This window comes from Idiotropiscis lumnitzeri, chromosome 4 (assembly GCF_059441095.1).
Source record: "Idiotropiscis lumnitzeri isolate Australia: NSW breed Sydney's pygmy pipehorse chromosome 4, RoL_Ilum_1.0, whole genome shotgun sequence".
Taxonomy (NCBI): Eukaryota; Metazoa; Chordata; class Actinopteri; order Syngnathiformes; family Syngnathidae; genus Idiotropiscis; species Idiotropiscis lumnitzeri.
In genome coordinates, this window is record NC_142394.1 from 24072182 (window position 1) to 24093440 (window position 21259).

Consider the following 21259-nt stretch of genomic DNA (forward strand, 5'->3'; position numbering starts at 1 on the left):
TGTTGTTGTTCTGTATTTTTGTAGTTGCAGTTTTTGTTATTGTTGAAATATGAAGTGAGCTCCCACCTCGAGAGCGATGCACATTATTTGACTCAAATGATGACCTTTTTATTGCGTTGCTGCAAACATTCCTTTCCGGTTTAAGGTGGCATATTTGCAATTTTTCACCATCGCAAGATGACAGCAACAAAATTAAACACCTGTTGTTCTACTTTTATTGTTTGGCTAATATTTCCGCTGCTTTTATGCATGTGCCGCTCCACCGGGAGCGAGCCGGCGCACTCTGAACTTCAATAGCGGACTGCTTTTAATCAGATTTTTATTACATTTCTCCTCACATTCCGAGTCGAGGGTGGCACATTTAATAGCAAAGAGCATTAGCCGCGCGCACGAGCGTCTCCGCCGCCAGGGAAGCAAAGTGTTTGTTTTGCTCTTTTTTGCTCGCTCACTCGCCTGCGCTCTAAATCTTCATTTGGCTTTCAAACAAACGGCTAAGTGGAAGAAGAAGCGAGCCGAGTCAGCATTCGTTGAAAAGCGGGCTGATGTTTGACGGCCGAGCCGGGGAGAGCTTTGCGCGGGAACCTTTTCACCTCATCATCAAGACAAATGTGCGACGGATGTTAAATTTGCCACACACGCTATTCAACATGGCAGATGGGAGCTTGGCAGAGGGGATTTGGTCGCTTTGAAAGCATTTATAGTATATTTTTTTTTCACTTATGTTACCATGACAACAAAGCTCAGGCAGTATATGAAGCCACATCAAAGCCGTCAAATTTCCATCGGATGGCTGCTTTTTGTATGCCTTTCTGTGACGCTTCCAGTGTGATGACGTGCTAAACTAGGTAATATATATATATATATATATATATATATATATATATAAATATATATATATATCATTGTTTTTAAATCATCATTTTCTTGTCTTGTTATTTATCTTAACTATTGGCATCAGCTCTTTGCTTCTGTAGATGATCATTAATTGCAATTTTCACAAATTACAAAAAAAAAAATATTTAACCTCTAAAGTCCAAAGTTGGCATCCATTATCCAGCCACGGTCTTAAAAATTGGCATTCTAAAGAAGTTTCGATGTAGGTTGTAATAACACGTAATGACCGATAGAGGGAACCAGTGCACCAAACAACCATGCAGTTTAAAATGTAGACACACACACAAACAGACGCCAGGGTTTAAACATCAGCTTCCGTTTATTGGAAAGGAAAATACAGAAAGGTGTAAATAAGGAACCAACATTATGTACAGAGTGCTTTTTTCTCCCACAAACCTTTTGTCACATTCTCAAGTTTGCTCATCCAACGTGGTCAACATGTGTTCTCAGCAAGTGAACATCAGACATGCTGCCTTGACGAACAGAAAACGCCACCCCCATACACGCCCACATACATAAGGTACACCCCACTCAATGAGCCAAAAAAAAAAATTAAAAAATGTCTGGTGGCCATTGGCCTCGCTCCATTTCTTTGCCATTAAAGCGACTTCCTTTCTCACACTTCCTGTTTCCCCTCTTCATTGTTTCCACCCAGCGACATTCTCGTGACAACTTGCCTGTTTGTCCTCAAAGTGGATGTCTTCCTCTTCTTCGTTTGAGTGAAAACGTCGAATTTGATTCAGTGTTGACGCAAAACAAAATTGGCTTCCGTTGAAACACCGCTCATTTGTCAGTGCAATAAAAGTTTGACACAAAGCAAATCTCAAACGGGTCATAAGTAATCTTTTACAACTTATGACTTTCTTTGATTGTCATTGTGCTACGGTGGCCCCGGGAGTACAATCCGAACGACTTAATGAAAATTCAAATACAAAATGTGAAACACCCAAAACAAAATGACATCTGTGAAAGTCTTAACTCACCATTTCTTCAAAAAACACCCCCGAACATGAAATTTGGTCGGCATGTCTATCATAAGATGACATACAAAAAAAATAAAAATAAAAGTCTCAAGACGGAATACCTGAAAAGATAAAAAGAAGCTGTCATTTTTGTTTTGAGACGGCCATTTTAAGCGTTTTTTTTTTTTTTAGACTACGACGACGATGATGAATAACAAAAATCTTGATTTTGGTCATTGAGGGTGGGCGGGGCATGAAAACTTTGAATACTATATGTAAATGTTTTTCTCAGTTTGTAAAAGTGTATCACATTTTGATTTTGTTTTTGGAATGTTGTTTATACCTGTTGGCCAGTCTATTATGCAGCGAAACAAACAAAACTATTTCATAGCTCCAGTTGACATTGTGCGATTTTTTTTTTTTTTTTAACTTTCCTGTCTAGTAAAAAAAAAAATCACTTAGTGGTTTAAATTAAACAACACATGAGATGATAGTTCATAAGACTTGCTGTGATTTCTTTGGTTTCCAGTGTTAAAAGGGTCCAGGCTGCGGGGCCAGGCCTCTCATTGGGCTGCTCGTAGCGGGCGTGGCGTTGTCCGCTTCCAATGAGCGGCGATACGCAGAAGACAGACGGTAGAGGACGTCGGCTCGAGGGCCCGGGTGGGCGTCGGCTTTTTGCGTCATCAGCATCTCGAAAAGCGTGCTGACCTCCGAGAGCAAGGCCCCGCCCAGTGGGCCGTCCTTGTCTGGGCTTTTCCCTGAGAAAGAAGAACATGTCAACGGGTAGTCTCAGAACATTTGAAAAGGTATTCATGAATGTGTGAGGTCGTCATTTTTTGGCCCGAAAATATCATGAAAATTGACAAAAGGACTCAAAAATGGCTGCTTCAAACGAAAAAAGGCAGGCAGTCTTTTCGGGCATGGCTTTTTGAAACTTTTTTTTTTTTATTGGACTACTCATGATAAAACTTAAAATTGCTTTGTAAAAAATTTTTTATAAAAAATTCCAGGGGAAAATATGCTTGGAGAACACTCAAAAAATGGTCACTTCAATCCAAAATGGAAAGACTTTTTTAGTGGGTCTACTCGTAAAATATGCGACCACCAAATTTCATGTTGCTCTGTAAATGTTGTTTTGTGTGTGGAATTTTCAACAACAAAAAATGTAGGAGCAAAGGATCCTTGGAAAAGTGCTCAAAAATGAGCAAACTGGTTTCATCGGTTGAAATTTGAAAAGAAATTTGAAAAAAAAGATGCTTGGAATGACCCCTTAAAATTCCTGCTGTATTCCAAAATGGCCGAATTACTTGTCCGTGTCTTTTCAGGCATGGCTTCTTAAGGTTTTTTTGTGGGTCAAGTCCTGATAGCTATGCCCGCTAAATGTCATGATTCTAAGTGAAAAAAGTTACAGGGGCAAATTTTTCGACGAGGCACAAATGGTCAAAATGCAAATGAAATGGGTGATCTCTTGAATGTTTTTGTGCATGGCTTCTTCAGATTTTTTTGGTGGGTCTACTCATGATAAACACACCTGTCAAATGTTATGTTGATATTATTGGTTGAATTTTTAAAATAAATTCCAGAGGTCGTTGTCGACTATGGAGCTGAATCGAAATATATCGTCAAACAGCGTTAAGTGACATAACGACAGATAAAACTTTCTGTTTCGGTACCGAAAGTGGAGAAGGAGGACGAGGAGTCCAAGGCGTGACGCGGCATCAGTTCTGTGTCGGAGGACGGCGGCTCGTTGGGCACGAAGACGTTGTCGTGGTAATCTCCCGACAGGGTCAAAGACAGACGCGCCATCCACGACGGGTCACTGACGTCTTCTGTAAGAACACGCGTTGGCATGTTATCGCTGTTTTTTTTTTTTTGTCTGTTTTTGTCCGCATTTCCTGTTTCTGTTGTCGCCATGACGACAACCTTGAAATCTTTTACTGACATGAGAAAGTCAATGAACAGAAAATGTTTGCTTTGGTCTGGATATATCCTGTCCTGATGCTTCTTCTGTCCTCTTCAGTTTTGGTCGAGTCCTGACTCTTTCGGTTTGTCTGTACTTGGTCCTGTGATGTTCTTGCTTTTGTTTTTCTGTCCTGTTTTTGTTCAGTCCTTCTTCTGGTCATGTCTGTTCCTGTTTTACTTCTGTCCTGGCCTGTTGTTCTATTCTTGTTCTTCTGTCCTGTTCTCAATCCAACTTGTTCTAGTCCTGTCTTTGTATTTTCTTTGCACTCTTCTGTCCTGTTCTAGTTTGGACCTTGGCCTTTCCATTCTTTCCCTTGCCTATTCTTGTCCTGTTCCTGATTTTGCTTCTTCCTGTTGTCCTAGTGTGTCCCGTTATTGCCATTTTCTGCCCTGTCCTGTTTTTGTGCTTCTCTTGTCAGTGTTTAACTTCTGTCCTGGCCTGTTGTTCTATTCTTGTTCTTCTGTCCTGTTCTCATTCCGTACTTGTTCTAGTCCTGTCTTTGTATTTTCTTTGCACTCTTCTGTCCTGTTCTAGTTTGGACCTTGGCCTTTCCGTTCTTTACCATGCCTGTTCTTGTCCTGTTCCTGATTTTGCTTCTTCCTGTTGTCCTAGTGTGTCCCGTTATTGCCATTTTCTGCCCTGTCCTGTTTTTGTGCTTCTCTGTCAGTGTTTAACTTCTGTCCTGGTTGGTTGTTCTATTCGTGTTCTTCTGTCCTGTTCTCATTCCGTACTTGTTCTAGTCCTGCCTTTGTATTTTCTTTGCACTCTTCTGTCCTGTTCTAGTTTGGACCTTGGCCTTTCCGTTCTTTACCATGCCTGTTCTTGTCCTGTTCCTGATTTTGCTTCTTCCTGTTGTTCTTGTGTGTCCTGTTATTGCCATTTTCTGCCCTGTCTTGTTTTTGTGCTTCTCTTGTCAGTGTTTAACTTCTGTCCTGGTCGGTTGTTCTATTCTTGTTCTTCTGTCCTGTTCTCATTCCTACTTGTTCTAGTCCTGTCTTTGTATTTTCTTTGCACTCTTCTGTCCTGTTCTAGTTTGGACCTTGGATTTTCCGTTCTTTCCCTTGCCTGTTCTTGCCCTGTTCCTGATTTTGCTTCTTCCTGTTGTCCCAGTGTGTCCCGTTATTGCCATTTTCTGCCCTGTCCTGTTTTTGTGCTTCTCTGTCAGTGTTTAACTTCTGTCCTGGTTGGTTGTTCTATTCGTGTTCTTCTGTCCTGTTCTCATTCCGTACTTGTTCTAGTCCTGCCTTTGTATTTTCTTTGCACTCTTCTGTCCTGTTCTAGTTTGGACCTTGGCCTTTCCGTTCTTTACCATGCCTGTTCTTGTCCTGTTCCTGATTTTGCTTCTTCCTGTTGTTCTTGTGTGTCCTGTTATTGCCATTTTCTGCCCTGTCTTGTTTTTGTGCTTCTCTTGTCAGTGTTTAACTTCTGTCCTGGTCGGTTGTTCTATTCTTGTTCTTCTGTCCTGTTCTCATTCCTACTTGTTCTAGTCCTGTCTTTGTATTTTCTTTGCACTCTTCTGTCCTGTTCTAGTTTGGACCTTGGATTTTCCGTTCTTTCCCTTGCCTGTTCTTGCCCTGTTCCTGATTTTGCTTCTTCCTGTTGTCCCAGTGTGTCCCGTTATTGCCATTTTCTGCCCTGTCCTGTTTTTGTGCTTCTCTGTCAGTGTTTAACTTCTGTCCTGGTTGGTTGTTCTATTCGTGTTCTTCTGTCCTGTTCTCATTCCGTACTTGTTCTAGTCCTGTCTTTGTATTTTCTTTGCACTCTTCTGTCCTGTTCTAGTTTGGACCTTGGCCTTTCCGTTCTTTACCATGCCTGTTCTTGTCCTGTTCCTGATTTTGCTTCTTCCTGTTGTCCTAGTGTGTCCCGTTATTGCCATTTTCTGCCCTGTCCTGTTTTTGTGCTTCTCTGTCAGTGTTTAACTTCTGTCCTGGTTGGTTGTTCTATTCGTGTTCTTCTGTCCTGTTCTCATTCCGTACTTGTTCTAGTCCTGCCTTTGTATTTTCTTTGCACTCTTCTGTCCTGTTCTAGTTTGGACCTTGGCCTTTCCGTTCTTTACCATGCCTGTTCTTGTCCTGTTCCTGATTTTGCTTCTTCCTGTTGTTCTTGTGTGTCCTGTTATTGCCATTTTCTGCCCTGTCTTGTTTTTGTGCTTCTCTTGTCAGTGTTTAACTTCTGTCCTGGTCGGTTGTTCTATTCTTGTTCTTCTGTCCTGTTCTCATTCCTACTTGTTCTAGTCCTGTCTTTGTATTTTCTTTGCACTCTTCTGTCCTGTTCTAGTTTGGACCTTGGATTTTCCGTTCTTTCCCTTGCCTGTTCTTGCCCTGTTCCTGATTTTGCTTCTTCCTGTTGTCCCAGTGTGTCCTGTTATTGCCATTTTCTGCCCTGTCCTGTTTTTGTGCTTCTCTTGTCAGTGTTTTTGTTGCTCTGGCCAGGTTTTGTTCTCCTATCCTATTCTTGAGTGAGTGTTTTACTTGGCATTTCTCTTCTAAAAGTCAAGCACATTTAAAGTCTAGAATGACAACCAAATGAGATGTTAACAACAAATAAAAACTTTCAAATGGCAAACAGTTGAACTACAGAAGTCGCCTCAGGTGTCGTTTTGAAAAAAGACGCCGAACAATCTAACTCGGTTGCCTTCTTTGTTTGGACGCAAACACATGCAAGCCATTAGTCCACACACACACACACATTTTCACATGCACACACACACACACACACACACACACACAAGCGGTAGTTAGGGATCTGGCGCCCACTCGGTTGAGCCCCTTCTTTCCTGTCTTTGTTTAAGAAATTTAAATCCACTTGAAAACCTTTTAAAGTTTCAGCTTTGAACAAAAAGAAAGAAAGAAAGAAAAAGCACGTTGAGTCATGCGGATAGCATGCGCGTGAATGAAAACGCAATTGAAGATATAAATGATTGTTTGTCTTTAAGTGACTGGCGACCAGTCCATTGTTTGTCTGTTTGTGACAATTCAATTCATTGAATCTTTTTTTTTTTTTGGGGTAGGGGGGTACTTGTTTTTGGTCTTAAGTCTTGATGCGGTTTTTAGAGGTAGTTTTATATGATTGATTTGATTCTTAATATTATTGTTTGGTTCACATTTTCAAGGTGTTCCAAGATGATTTTGCCTGTTGTTGGTTCAATTATTTATTTATTTCTTTTTTTTACTTTTTTTGTTATTCGATTTGACTTGTTCGTAAACTTCATATTTCTAAATAATTCTATGATAGCCTTGACTTTTTTTTTTTAATTTGGTTCCTCAAATATTCTTTACATGTTATTTAATGAATTGGTTCTTAACGTGTTTTCTTGGTTCACATTTACTTCCCTGTTGCTTTTTGACTTTGTTCTCTTTGTATTTACGGTAATTGGTCAACTTGGTTTTTGAATGTTTTTATTTTTTTGGGGGGCGGCGGGGTGGATTCTTGACCACATCACCTGCGAGCCTGCCAACCATACCTCAACTGTACAGAAGATGGATAGTGCATGAATTCATTTCTACTCCTCTTGAAGTGTAACCAAATCTCCACCCCGCAGGAGAAAAAAAGAAAAAAAGTAAAGGGCCCAAAAAGAAAAAAGACCATCGGAATGTTGGCGGCGGAATAAAAGGTTCCACACGAGCATGCGCACACACACACACACGTGCACTCCGTCACAGGTGTGTGTTACACACACGTACACCCGCACACACACACTCATAAGCACACTGTTTGTCCAGGAGGGGGTGCTGGTTTTGGTGGTAATTCCCTCCTTAAGGGGCCTCAAGGCTCAGACCACCACAATAGTCGGAAGACACGCACATGCACGTGTGCGTCACAATGACCCACAAACACACTTAAAACGTCACCACCAAAAATTTGAGGCTTGCATGTTTACGTCAAAAAGTGTTGAACAAGCATAACGCACATTCCGTAATTTGCAATTTAGTTTCGTTCGCATGCTGCAAAAAGACGGAATAATGCAATCATGTCTGAGCATTCAAACCCTTGACTTGTGTGTGTTTGTGCATAAGTGTGTGTGTGCGTGTGCGTGTGTGCGTGTACCAGAGTGGCTGAGCAGGTTGTGCAGTTCTTCCTCAATTTGGGGGTCAATGGGCGAGTCCCTGCCCGCCTCCCAGTCCATGTCACCCGCCTCGCTCTCGCCGTGCCCGCTGTCCTTGGTGCTCTGCCAGTCAGAACAGTCCTGACCTGCGTACCTGCGTGCACACACACCCCCACACACACACACCCATCACCTAAAAAAAATTGTTCTGCATAATATTTGCTCAAATTCAAGTGTCGGGTGATGACCCGCTCCCCGTGACTGTTTGACTTCCTGTTTGTCTGTTACATTTATTTCAGGTATGGAACGTTTGTCACACACACACACGCACACGCACACGCACACACCAAAGAGGAAGAAGATGAGAGCGGATACAGACTGACCTTCCGGCAGCTCTGTGTGAGTATTTATTTCCGCGGAAGTTGGTCCGAGGCTGAAGTTGACCTTGACGGAGGAGCGACAGCAGCTGAGAAATCTGCTACACAATGACACCACAGCAAAATTCGAGTCCAGCAACAACAAAATACCAGCAGGATAATTGCGAGTGTGTTTGGGTCGTGCTGTCAAGCCATTAAATTTTTTTAACTAATTAATCGCAAAAAAATAGAATTCCGTAATTAATTGCGATTAATCGCATTTTTCAGCGACTATTTTTTTGTGAGGCTTGTTACAGATATTTACTTGAATAATATCTTGGAATTAATGTAAAATCACCAAATATTATTTTAAATCAAAGACTGTTCAAATAACTTTCTTTGATGCATGAATATGATCAAAATGGAGTTGAGCATTTTTCTCTTCGCAACAATTCTCCAAACTTCCACAGTCGATTTAGTTTTCCCCACCAGCGCCAAACTCCAACAGTGTTGGTTAGCAAAGCCCTGCGGTAACTCGAGCACGCTGTTTTGTTCTGAGATGATGTACTAAAGATGTACAGCTAATATTTGAATCTGGCTTGGAAAATTATGCTAATTATTTTTGAAGTAAATATATAAATATTTAACCATCCACAGTCATGGTTTCATGAAAAAAAAAAAAAAAAGTCATGTGACAGCCGTATAAGTCATGGAAGTGTAAGTGAGATGATATTTGTAAGTCGTGTATGTAAGTCATGTGACCTAAGGCATTTAAATGTGAGCTCAAATCAAATAACACCAACCAATCACGCAGTGAGAGTGCATGTTATGGGAGAAGCAGCTGCTGAAGTCCGTCTCACGCACACACACTCACTAGTGAAGGTTAATCTGTCAACGTGTGTGTGCGTGCATGTCGATGAATATACGACCTAGTGTGTTTTTGCACGTGTGTTCTGCAGGAAGTGACCTTCACATTAAAAAAAAAAAAAAAAGTCTATTCTTCTCTTCTGGCTGCCTTCCTTCCAGGATGGACGCTGAAATGAGTGCGCGTGCGTGCGTGCGTGCGTGCGCATAACAGGCAACTTCCTCTCCAAGTCGGAGGGAGGAGGCCGACATCCCAAGCGGTTCTGGTGCCAAATGGGGCACGAGGGCGGGTGAGGAGTGATGCATGCTGGGTCGAAACGCTGACGGCTTCCTTTCCGTCAAGGTGACGAATGGGTGAATAAATGACGCCTTTGATGTGCCAGGAAGGCAGCATGAGAGCGGCCACTCATGTTGAGTCAAAAGCGATTGTCAAATTACAACTAACTACTTGCCATGTCCTCAGGGGCCACTATCCTGCATGTTTGAGATATTTCCCTCCTCCCACGGAGCTGATTCGAATGATCCGCTCATCAGCAAGCTCTACATGAGCCTGATAACGATGACACCTGTGGTCTACTGGTTACTGACGACGGCTTTTTGACTACTACCGCCACGCTTGCTGCCCATCGATTATCACTGTTGACTACTATAAGTGACCACCACGACTGACAACATGACGACTGAATTATACATTCGATGGGATGTACGGGAGTCATGCAATAAATTCCACCAATTGACATGAAATGTGCTAGATATGTTTTAAAATGGCACAACTCGCCAAAAAAGACTCAGGCAACCATTCTTGCCATTTTTTTTTTTTCCAAAAATGTTTCTTGATCCAAACACTCTTTTGTGAAGCACCACTGGGTTTAACAACAAATCGTGACATTTTGCCTTGTTTTTTTTTTTTTTGGGCGGGAGGCAGAGCGATAGTGTTACTTTAAACGCACACGCACGTGCACACGCACGCACGTACGTGGTGCATTGAAATGCGATCTTAAGTTGAAAGCAGTGTCTCTGAAGGCAGATGACACTGACGAATGATAACCGGCGCGTGAATACTCGTTCTGCTTTTGGCCGTCACACTCATCACTCACCTGACACGCGCGCGCGCGCGCGCACACGCAAACACACGCGTACACTCCCTCGCTGCTTTTTTTTCCAGGCCCCTGTTTGATGACTTACTCAGACACGGGTGTGTGTGTGCGCGCGTGCATGTGTTACTCCCAATTCTCTTATGGACTTCACTTGAGATTAATTTCAAAGCCTGCGGGGGAGGGCAAGAGAGGACGGCAAAGAGGGAGGGGGGTGGCGGGGGGTTCAAGTTAATTAGCGACACGCTAACTGTAAGCACATGTTGTATCCTAAGTGATCACACATTGGCTGTGGCGGGCGAGCACAATTAATGCAGCAGAGAAAGTGGGAGCGTAAATAAAACGGGCTTTAAAAAGACATTGTGGAGATTTAGGGGAATCATTAAAAGCAAAGTAACAGGAGCCTTGCTCACGTCCAATTGGAATGAAGATGGAAGTCATGTCACACAATGTTGCTCAGAAGCACTTGAGAGTTTACGGCACAGACTCATTTACATCACAGCGTACTTTCTTCAAATTTGGCATGCAAGGGGTGCGAGGGGGTATGGATAGTGCCCCTGCACCCCCCGCCCCCCTCTAGCTCCGCCAGTGTCAACAGTGTGAGGAAGTCAGTTCATGTATGTAAGTCATGTTTGTTAGTTGTGCTGTATGGAAAAAAATTAAAAGAAAAAAATTGTAAGTCATTTAATTTTAGTCATGTGGTGTGTGTAAGTTACAAAATGTATTAAAAATCATGAAAAGCAAGTCATTTAAACTCGTTCACTGTCATTGACGGGTATAGACGCCAAAAAGTTCATTCATTTTACCCTGGCAGGTTGTGAAGGAGTTATAAATGATACATATGTACATCGTGTGTCGTTTTGTCACGTATTTAAGTCATGTCATGTATGTAAGTTATGCTCCATGTACAAGTCGCGGTATGTGTCAGTCATGTCAGTTATGTAAGTGATGTTTCATGTCATGGAATTAAGGTTATTCAGGTCAGCCAAGTCATGTCATGTATGTAAATCAAGAGATATACCTTGATGGACATTGTTTGCCATATGAAACTCATGTCACGTAAATCAAGTTCTGAATATCTTGTTTGATGTAAGTTATGTGACTTATAACAAGTCTTGATTTTATAGGAACCACCAAGAGGGGGGGGGGACATGCCCCCCTCCCAAAAAAAAGCTTGAGGACTCACCTGCACTTCCGGGGAGGCAGACGAAAGCTCAATGGAGTCGGCAAAGGCCGCCATGGACAGTCGCACCAGGTTCCGGAGCATCTGTCTCTGTTCTGCATCACTGGACCCCCGGCCGTCTGATGTCTTTGGCCTCCTGAGCGTCGCCCGAGGTGTCGAAACGGCCGTCTCCGCCGTCTCCCGCTTCAGCGTACTCGATTGGGATCCTGGAGAAGACGATGACGGGTTTCTTGCCTTACAAAGTGTACGATAGGAAGTCGTCGGTGTCAGAGGCAAAGTGGCGTCGAGTTGGATGTTTCCAGGTTTCCGGAGAGTTCTGGCATGAGGGACGTTGCCCTCCAGGTGCGTTTGGGATTGGAAGCTTGAGTTCATCCTCAGTGGCGTCAATTCAAAGAGTTTCTCCGTGTGTTGGTCATGTGACGGAGTGATTGGCGTCTTCCCACACTCCTGCAGCGGGCTCTCCTCTTTGCGGTCCCTCATTACAGGAATCAGCTGAATGTCCGACTTTCTGATGTGCTTCTGTGGACGGCGAGGGTGGCAGGTGTAAGTGGATTCCGCCTGCCTGCAGTTGTAAGCCCGGTAGTCCCTTTTGTCGGGTCGGCAGAAGGTTGTGACTGAGGCGATGGCAAGAAGAAGCAGAAGACATGTCGCCCCCAAGCAGATGGCCAGCATCATGGTGAAGCTGAACCGCCCCCGGTCACCAATGGATGAGTTCTTCAAGTGGTCCTTGAGGTTCATGAACGTCACCTCCAGTGTGGCCTTGGTTGCTAGGATGGGTGTTCCCATGTCAGAGACAGAAATGTCCACTTTCACTGTTTTCCCAATGAGCTGGGTTGCGTTGGTGGTGTTTACAAACAGTTGTCCCGTGGCCTGGTCCAACCAGAAGAGACCCTTGGGATTTCCACCAGTGATGAAGTATTGGAGTCGTCCATTAAGTCCAGAGTCGGAATCTTCAGCCTTTATGGCGGAGGCAAGAAATCCGTTGAATTCCGCTCGGGCTGAGTGCTCGGCGGGCAAAGTGGTCGATCCTTCGTCACCGTCCCTACCCAACTCTGCCACAATGTCCCCACGGTCCGCGTTGATGGGAACATTGAGCTGAGCCATGCCCTGTTTGGGTCGGGGTTCTATTATAATTGGGTAGTTGTCATTCACATCCTGGATGTCAATCTGCACCGTAGCTGTGGTCCTAAGAGGTGGGTGGCCCTGGTCCACGGCCTCCACCAGGAATAAATAGGAGTGGTACTCTTCGTAGTCCAGAGGTTGAAGGACGCTGACAACGCCACTGGTTGGGTGGATGGAGAAGGGCTGGTTGGAAGCGTTTATGTCACTGGAATTGTGAAGGTGGTACAAAACTCTGCCGCTGAGCTCCAAGTCTGCATCATGGGCTTCGACTTTGAGGGCGTGGTACCCTGCGACATTGTTCTCCTCGAAAGAGGCTTTGTAGATGGATGAGGAAAACACCGGCGTGTTGTCGTTCTCATCCAAAACTCGAACAGGCAGGTGTTTCACACAGGACAAAGGCGGATCGCCGTGATCCTGCGCCACCAGCGTGATGTTATATTCCATCACCTTCTCTCGATCCAAGATACCTGCAGTCACTATCATGTAATTTTCACCATGGATCTTTTTAATACGGAAGGGGCCGGAACCGTGTTGCATCATGGCAGACACTTTCCCATTTTCTCCTGAGTCAGCATCTGAAACCATCACCAAGGCGAGGAAGGTGTCGACAGGTGCGCCCTCCAGCACGGTCGCAGCTGGGGAGCTGGGATGAGTCCAGGTCATGTGGATCCTTGGGGCGTTGTCATTGACATCTATAAGTTTGACGTGGAGCTTGCAGTGTGAAGGAATGGAGTTGGGTCCGCGATCACGAGCCTGGACCACCACCTCATGAGAGGTCTGGGCCTCGTAGTCCAGAGGCGCTCTGATGCTGACAGCGCCACTCTGTGGATCCACAAAGAAGAGTCTCTGAACGTCATGGTGCGAATGCTTACTCAGCGAGTACTCCACCTCTCCGTTGGCGCCGTGGTCAGGGTCCGTGGCTCTGAGGTGGATGATGGTTGTCCCACGTTCTGTGTCTTCAGGTATCTCCACTGTGGGGGCACTATTCTCAAATGTCGGACTGTTGTCATTGGAGTCCAGAATATGAATCCGAATTAAAGTACTTCCAGACCTAGGGGGGTCGCCTTTGTCCCACGCCACCAGGGTGAGCGCGAAGGACCCTTGAACTTCCCGATCCAGTTCTTTGATCACCACCAGCTCTGCCTGTTTGGTCCCACCCAGCGCAGAAGTCACATCCAGTGCAAAATGATGGTTGACAGACAACGAGTATGTCTGAAGTCCATTGGCACCCGCATCTGGATCCACTGCGCATTCCAGAGGGATCCGCATCCGTAATCCAGCCGTTTCAGAGATCTCCACCTCCTGGATGGGGCTGGCGAAGCTGGGACTGTGGTCGTTCAGGTCCATCACCTCCACGTGAACTCGCAAGCAGTGCACTGCCCCGCTCTTCCTGTACAGGACACTAAAGGCCACCTCGCACTCGTCTGCACCGCGACACAGCTCCTCCCGGTCTAGGCGGCCCTGGGTGGAGACCTCGCCATCTCCGGCGTTGATACCAAAAGGAAGAGCCCACCCATGTTCCACAATCTGGAAGTTCTCCAGAGGGCCCACCTGGTCCATTTGCCAGAGGTCATCCACCAGCCGGCCCACCCGGGTTCCCGCAGGTTGCTCCTCCCAGACACGGTACCGGATGGTGATGGATGATGGCTCAGAGCAGCAAGCCCTCCAGCAAACGTTCAGAACCAGAAGGAGATACAGAAAAAGCATGACGAAGATGTCTACTGACTAATCGACATCAGAAAAATACAATCTAATCAAATATTTTTACGAATAAGTCACGATCAAATAATTTTTCCGGTTGCAAAACAAAAAGTTAAGTTTTTGGGGCAAAGGTTAGGTTCAGGTATAGATCCAGCTCGGAGCAGATCATCAAAAATCATCAAAAATGTGCTCGGACTAAAAGTGAAGAGCAGATCATCTTTTCCACTTGTAAAACAAATTAAGTTGTTTTCCCAGATTTACTTTCGGTCCAGGAGCGAATCATCATTCCCATTTTGATCCCCTCTGGCATTGCTCACTCCAACAGCTGCTCCTACCATCTCGCCGCACACTTCATCATCCTCCTCACCGCTGGAAAGTTTTTCTTTGACTGAGGAAGTTTGGAAGAGAGTATCCACATGCCAGCAGGCTCGGCCAATGGGAGAGCAGGTGGGGAGGGCAGTATGTAAATGAATCCCAGACAAGCGGGAGGACAATCCTCCCCCCGTTTGGAGGAAACCTGACACCCGGGTGCAGTCTCTCCCCAATCCTGATGATGATTCCCAAAGTTTTGTGTGTGGAGTGAAGGCAGCTCGAGGACACCGCTGGCGGTTTTGGGTGGACGTTCATGTGGTGACAGTTTAAATTTGTCGTCAAGTGACACATTTCGTGCATCCGCAGTGGTATAATTACTGCTTTCAGACTCTTTTCGCAAAGCTTGTTGTGGAGTTGTTGTCTGTGGTCTCGGACGGCAGCACTGAAACAAACACAAGAATGTTAAAAGTGACAAAAGACTTTATTTAGCTTCAATTGTAATGCACAAAAAGTTTAGCATTGGATGCATATTTGTCTACAAACATAAGTGACTGTGGAATGTGGAAGACAAAGAGTCATAATAACGCAATTAATTATAATATCAATGCTGCAATCATATCCATTTCGCTGCTCCTTCTGATGTGCCTGATTTGGCCACAGGGGGGCAGTATAAGCCCTGGCATGTTGACACAAATGAAAGAGAATATTAGATGCATCGCTCCACCTTTTTTGTTCAAATTGCCGTTATTCCTGTCATTGGCGTTTTCCATTATGTTAGCATTATGCTACAGAGCAATTTTGAAGGCAAAGTCGTGAATTTGTTTAGAAATAAAGAACGTGTAATACTATGTTGTCTCGTTCCACAACATTATTAACACTTAAATATGACCAATTGTTCCCAAGTCAATGTGTTTATTTTCACACGGCTTTATTTTACGTTCATGTCACGTTCCTTTAAACCAGGTGTGGGCAAACTACGGCCCGGGGGCCACATGCGGCCCGTTAAATGTTTTAATCCGGCCCGCCAAACTTGAAAAGAATTCAATGAATAAACCTTGTTAATGTTTTATTTTCTAAATATTGTGGTGTGTCAAAGACAGATATTTTATTGTAATGTTTTTGTTCATTATTATTTAAAATTACATTTTTTTTTTTTTTCTGATGTGGTGAGGTTACCAAAACACTGCATCATTCTGCTTCTGGTCCGGCCCCTCCGTCAAATTTTAGAACCCATTGTGGCCCGCCAATCCAAAGGTTTGCCCTCCCCTGCTTTAAACGCATGTCTCATGATTTTGTGTTTTCCGTGTAAGTTTATTAAATGTGTTTAGAGTCAAATGACAGAATGTTTTGGCCGTGTTGACAGCCACTGAACTCATTGCCCCCTTTTTTTTTTTTTTCCTTCAATTGTTCTGTACCGCTGATTGCGAGCTGACCCCTGACCCCGTGCCTTCCCTCCACATCAGCACCTCCACGCCCCCGTCGCCACGCCGGTCGCCTCCTTCGGCCCCTTTGACTCCCTCGCCCGTCTTAATCTCGCTCGCCTCCTCGCTCGTATTTCTTTTCTCTTCCCGTGAAGGAAGCAGTCGGGGGGGCGGTGAAGGCCGTAGACGGGAAATCCTGCTTGGGGGGGTGGGGGGTTCAGGTTGTTGGGGTGGCATGAGACACAACAAACGTTCATTCTGTTTTTACTAGAAATAATCGTAAATATGCTTTACATGTCAGTTTTGACGCATAAGCAGTATGGAAAAGTATTTATTTACTATAATAGGAGTTTATATAGTGGTGCCTGGAGACACAATTTTTGTGATACGAGTAGATATTGGTCCTATATGTTTTGCTCTGCTTTTGCGTGTGTGTGTGCGTGTGCGAGTGCGTGCGTGTCACGCGCTGAGAATGATATGTGGTGACAGGAGGTTATATGTGTGTTTGTTTTCGCTGGTAATCTAATCGGATTGGCTGACATCTGACCTGCCTGGATGCACACCAGCTAAAACAACTGATGACATCACATGTGAGTAAAATAAAATGCGTATCAATATTATGTCAACGGTCTCCTTCATACCGCATACATCAGATGTATCACTTATTATAGTCGATGGCTGACGTCTTTTGTCAGCCCCCTCCTCCTCAAGTGTTGACAGATATGTAATATCGTCTGCCCTCCTTAGCCCCCCCCCCCATCCCGCGGCTTGGTCTACTCTCCACAAACAAACAAACATTAAGATAGGGGTCAAAGGTGAAGCATTCACTCGGTGCTACGTTACAAGTGGGTGGCGTGCGCTCGCAACGGGGGCTAACGTGAGAACATTGGCAGCTGGGAAACAAGACATTATTAAACGGGTTTGCAGGCACGCGACATTATGAAATGCGGTTCTTGCCACGCGTGTTTATTTTCACGACTATTGAAGATGTAATCACCTGATGTTGAAGGCAATATGTATGGTCACATGACATTTTCCTGTTTACCGTCATGTATATTTGTGGGACAACTTGACTTTCATGTTTGTCATGACAATGCTAAATGTGATTATTTCATTATTAAATGCACAGTTACATGACACTATTAACGATTGTCACGTGACATTAAATGACTGATTGTAATGACAAAATACTGAAAAAAAAATGTTATTGTCCCGTTACAAAGTTGATTGAATTTAAAGGAACATGTTTGGGTGTTTTGGGAGATTTGAACAGAATTGTCATGAGACAATAAAAATTCATTTTTTTGTGTGTGTGTTTGTGGAGGCCTTCATTGTTCCTTCCAGTCAGTGTGAGACTTCCTGCACAACCCAACACACCCGCCAGCACTCACGTTTCACTCTGTGTGTGTGTGTGTGTGTGTTCGTAGTAGTCGAAAAAAAACCTCACGTATAAAAACTATGCCAACTATTTACACTTCTCAAACGTGCTCAATTTTCTGCCCTCTAGTGGACAACGAGTGTTAAGATGTTTTTTTTTTTATCCAGCTGTCATTCGAATCTTTTTCTTTTCACGGGAAATAAATGATCAACGACCGTTTTAATGTGGTCACCTTTATTAGAAAACACACTTTCACACGCCTGACAGCAAATGACGTCATCATGAACGGCGCATTTTCATTTTCCTCCATTTATTCGCCAACTTCCACTTAAAAGATCATTACTAGGTAAAAAAAAAAAAAAAAGCAAAAGAATGTGGCCGTTGTAGTTTTAAAATACGTCTACAGCCAATAAAAACAAACATCAGTGCTCTTTACCAGAAACCAGAATCAGCGTTAAATTAAAGAATTTAATTTCTTTCAAAACGGGCTGGTTGTGCGTTTATTCCGAGTGGAGTGACAGCGCCACCTTTAGGCAGCCCAGCTCCTCGCTGCCGTCCCCCAAGATCCCCTGAAGACGATAATCTCCATTAGTAAACCATGACGGGAGTTCCACAAAGGGCAGGACGAAGTCCGACTGCGGCAACGCGTACGAGCCCTCAAAACAATAAACACAAGATTTATATTTAATACAAAGTCGTCATTTAAATATCTGCAATGCACACTGACTGGACTGACTGATTTCCTGTTCCTGGCTTCCCAGTGATGGCGCTGTTACTAGGCACAATGTAATTGGGTGGAAAACTATTGTTTGATATTTCACATTCTGCCTAACAACAAGTGACACATTGGACAAAAACCCAACGACTCTTATTGGCCCGTTTTCTGGTTTCTTTCTAATCATGAATGATTCATTGATTTTGTTGCCAATGAGACTATTATTTGGTCATTGTCCTTAATTTCTCAAACTATAGTAGAGTAACATTTTATTACCATGACTGTAGATTACAATAAATAAATACATATATAAATTAAATCTTTTGTGCACCACACTACACAAACCACAGTAGAGCAGGAAAAGGTTCACTCTGATTGGCTGTCACTGGAATTGTCGCCATGTTTGACGAAGTAAATAAGCATCCGAGATCGATCTGAAATTTATCGTGATCACTGAACGGGATCATTAGCTTGTACTTATGCTAATCCAGTTGTAGTGGAGGTAAGCATTCCAATTGTGTACTTTAGTCTGGTGCGGAGTGTGCAGCTACACTTACAGGCTTAAAGGGGCAGCGACAGGGCAGTCCGTAGGTGTGTAGCGGTTCCGGGCAGTCTTGTCCAGGCGGGATCAGCTCATTCAAAATGTCGCAGGCATCCGCATAGTGACAACTTCCCATCTCGTCCAAGCACGGTATCTTCACCCAAAAACCTGCCACCTCCTTCTCCAAAGTTATGTTGACCTGGCCGAGGCATACAAACATGCGCACGATGTTCCAGAAGATCCCGCCAGGATGTTTACAGACACATCCCCGACTTGTTCAAAGACACATTTGAAGGTAGTTAACGTTATATTGTGGCCAACAAAATATAGTGGTGCTCATTGACTGATTGTTTCCGCGACGACCTGGCACTTGATTTGACTTGTTAAAAATGTTTATGGTGCCATCACACGAGTGTCACATGAACTCCGGAGTAAATGACAAGATAGCGTCGAAAGTAGGGTTTCAAACAAGGCCTTGGGTGTCAAATGAGAGGTGGAAGCCGAGGTCAAAGTTTCAAAGTCAGATTATCTCTATTTGAAAGGAGGGCTTCAAGACAGGGTTTAGTTTCAGGGTTTAGGTTCCAAGTCAAATTATGATGTGAACAAAGGTTTAAATTAACATTCCGAGGCAGGGTGAATGTGTCAATTGACACTTTCAAAGTAAAGTTTCAGGTCAAGCTGTGGTCTCAAAAAAGGGTTAGTTAGGGTTTCAAATCAGGATTTGAGTGTCAAAGTAGGGTTTGAAAACAAGGTTAGAGTCTCATATGATGTTGCAAGACAGGTTTAGCGTTGCAAAAAATGTTAGGGTGTCAAGTCAGGATTTGGGTTTTGAAGCAGGGTTTCAAGCTCGAGCTGGAATTCAAGCCAGGGTTAGGATTTCAGACGAGGGTCAGTGTTTCAAGTCAAGATTTGGGTCAGAATAAGGTTTCAAACAAAACTTCCAAGGCAGGTTTCACCTTTACAATTTGAGCTTCAACTTTGGGTTTCAATGCAGCGCCTTGAGACGGTTGGTATCTTCAACCTGTTGAGCTGATAAAGCTCAGCTCAATAAAAGCCTGCTCAAGTCAAAAGTGTGTTAGTGGTATCAAGAAGAGGAACAAGTCAGAAAAAGAAGAAGTTGTGGCAAAAGTTCCACCTGGGCCGGATGTAGCTATTAAGGCAATCACCGAAAATTCCACCTCGACAACAACAAAATGGATTAATAAAAATTCCTTTGATTTAATGCGATTATTGTTTTGTTTGTTGCCCTTGAGAAGGACCACTCGTGTATGTGTACCAAATACTGACGGTGAGAGGAGCACGCAGCTCCACGGACGTGGATCCCGACGCAGAAGCTTTCAGTTCTCCGGGGATGCTGATGGGGTCCGGAGACACGCTGAGGGTCTTCAGCACGGCTGGCGCGTCTGGCTTCCCGCAATTCTTCCATGCAAAGCTTGAAACCTGCACACGGAAAGACTACGTTTGAAATCCACGCACCGGACACGTCATTAGGTACAATGTCCAACAAAACAAACAGGCAAACACATAATGGGCACTTTTTATTTACACAACAATATGCTTATTATGTTGACAGTAGGGGCTGTATAAATAAATAAATAAATTGATTACGTTTTCGAGTGGTCCTCACCTCGACTTTGTTGATTCTCTTCCAACTGTGCTGCCTTTGCGTAAAAACTACAACACCCAGCATGCTCAGCGTCACGCCAAACATCGCAATCTTCCTCATGTTTGCTCCGTCCTGGTGAAAATAAAAAAAACTAGCAAACAAAAAAAAAATGCAGGCCGCTGAAAATGTCAACAACTGTCACTCGACAGTCTGCCCGACTCCGACTGCTGTTTACTTCCGTGTTGACGTCATCAAATAGCCAAGGTCATGTGACATGTCACGTGACGTGGAAAGGTGCAAAGATTTTACTTCTGAAAAATCTTGCTGAATACATTTTTCACGCTTACGTTCTGACATTATTGTTTTTATTGTTATTGTGGTTATTATTGTTATCATTATGTCATTATACATTAAAGTATTATTTTCATTTGTGTTGTGGTTATCAATTTCAGATTAAAACATTTTGTCCAAACAAACCATTTCATTCTTGCACGATTCATAACTATGAGCATTTTTGTAAAATTACATGTTTTCCCAAAATACTATCAAACTATTAAAACGGAAATATCTAACTTCATAGATGTAAAATTGCTTTTTAAGCCTGTCAAAATGGCTTTAGTTGTCTCAAAAGAACAATGTAAAACAAATACTCAAACTCTCAGCGCATTCTTATTGCATTGTGCCGTTTTTCTTCCGCAAAAGATCTTTTTTTTTGGCTCTTTATTCTAATTTGCTGTTGTTGTGATCTCTTTTTTTTCCTGAAAAAAATGAAATAAAAATCATTACCTTTAATATTAGGGCTTTTAATCGCCAACAAAGGAATCGACTATATTATCACTACCTCTTGACTTTTTTTTTCTTGCTTATTTATTTTTTTCGGTGACCCACATTGGAGTACTAAAATGACATTGGCAACTACTGTCCACTAGAGAGCAGCACTGTACGTCTATGCGGATTTATCAGCTCTACACGCGCTAGTGTCACTTGCAGCGCATTTGAACGTCTGTCATTGATTTGGGGGTGGATTTAAACGAGAAAACAACCGAGACATCCAATATTGTCTCCTAATATTTGCTTTCTACTCTCAAATAGACGACACAAA

General features: G+C 43.6%; 2 protein-coding genes across 6 annotated transcripts; both read right to left on the reverse strand.

Moving 5' to 3' along the window:
• Nucleotides 1–1194: 1194 nt before the first annotated feature.
• pcdh12 (protocadherin 12) lies at nt 1195–14921 on the reverse strand. Of its 4 annotated transcripts, XM_088292382.1 has the most exons (6): nt 13372–14921; nt 11365–13305; nt 8248–8342; nt 7867–8018; nt 3530–3685; nt 1195–2614 (listed from the first exon to the last, which is right to left on the reverse strand). In XM_088292382.1, exons 1-6 carry the CDS (start codon nt 14188–14190, stop codon nt 2388–2390), a joined length of 3390 nt encoding a protein of 1129 aa, XP_088148508.1. In that variant the 5' UTR covers nt 14191–14921; the 3' UTR covers nt 1195–2387. The 4 variants fall into 4 exon arrangements, with proteins under 4 accessions (XP_088148508.1, XP_088148506.1, XP_088148505.1 ...); XM_088292380.1 differs by having other exon boundaries at nt 8248–8339; nt 11365–14921; XM_088292379.1 differs by having other exon boundaries at nt 3530–3682; nt 11365–14921.
• Nucleotides 14922–17512: 2591 nt separating this feature from the next.
• On the reverse strand, nt 17513–20391 carry gm2a (ganglioside GM2 activator). 2 transcript variants are annotated; one of them, XM_088294095.1, is made up of 4 exons: nt 20179–20391; nt 19839–19991; nt 18568–18750; nt 17513–17951 (listed from the first exon to the last, which is right to left on the reverse strand). In XM_088294095.1, the coding sequence occupies exons 1-4, from the start codon at nt 20275–20277 to the stop codon at nt 17796–17798; spliced, it is 591 nt and encodes a 196-aa protein (XP_088150221.1). In that variant the 5' UTR covers nt 20278–20391; the 3' UTR covers nt 17513–17795. The 2 variants fall into 2 exon arrangements, with proteins under 2 accessions (XP_088150221.1, XP_088150222.1); XM_088294096.1 differs by having other exon boundaries at nt 19828–19991; nt 20179–20386.
• Between the last annotated feature and the right edge of the window lie 868 nt (nt 20392–21259).

Excerpts from the sequence above, each read along its gene's own strand:
- pcdh12 (XM_088292378.1), bottom strand. The coding sequence starts at position 14,190 with ATGCTTTTTCTGTATCTCCTTCTGGTTCTGAACGTTTGCTGGAGGGCT. Across the intron at positions 8,019-8,247 it reads TCACACAGAGCTGCCGGAAG|GTACGCAGGTCAGGACTGTT; the intron begins GTCAGTCTGTAT and ends GTGTGCACGCAG. Across the intron at positions 3,686-7,866 it reads CAACCTGCTCAGCCACTCTG|AAGACGTCAGTGACCCGTCG; the intron begins GTACACGCACAC and ends GTGTTCTTACAG.
- gm2a (XM_088294095.1), bottom strand. The coding sequence starts at position 20,277 with ATGAGGAAGATTGCGATGTTTGGCGTGACGCTGAGCATGCTGGGTGTT. Across the intron at positions 19,992-20,178 it reads AGAGAATCAACAAAGTCGAG|GTTTCAAGCTTTGCATGGAA; the intron begins GTGAGGACCACT and ends TTCCGTGTGCAG. Across the intron at positions 17,952-18,567 it reads GTCGCTGCCCCTTTAAGCCT|GGCTCGTACGCGTTGCCGCA; the intron begins GTAAGTGTAGCT and ends TATTGTTTTGAG.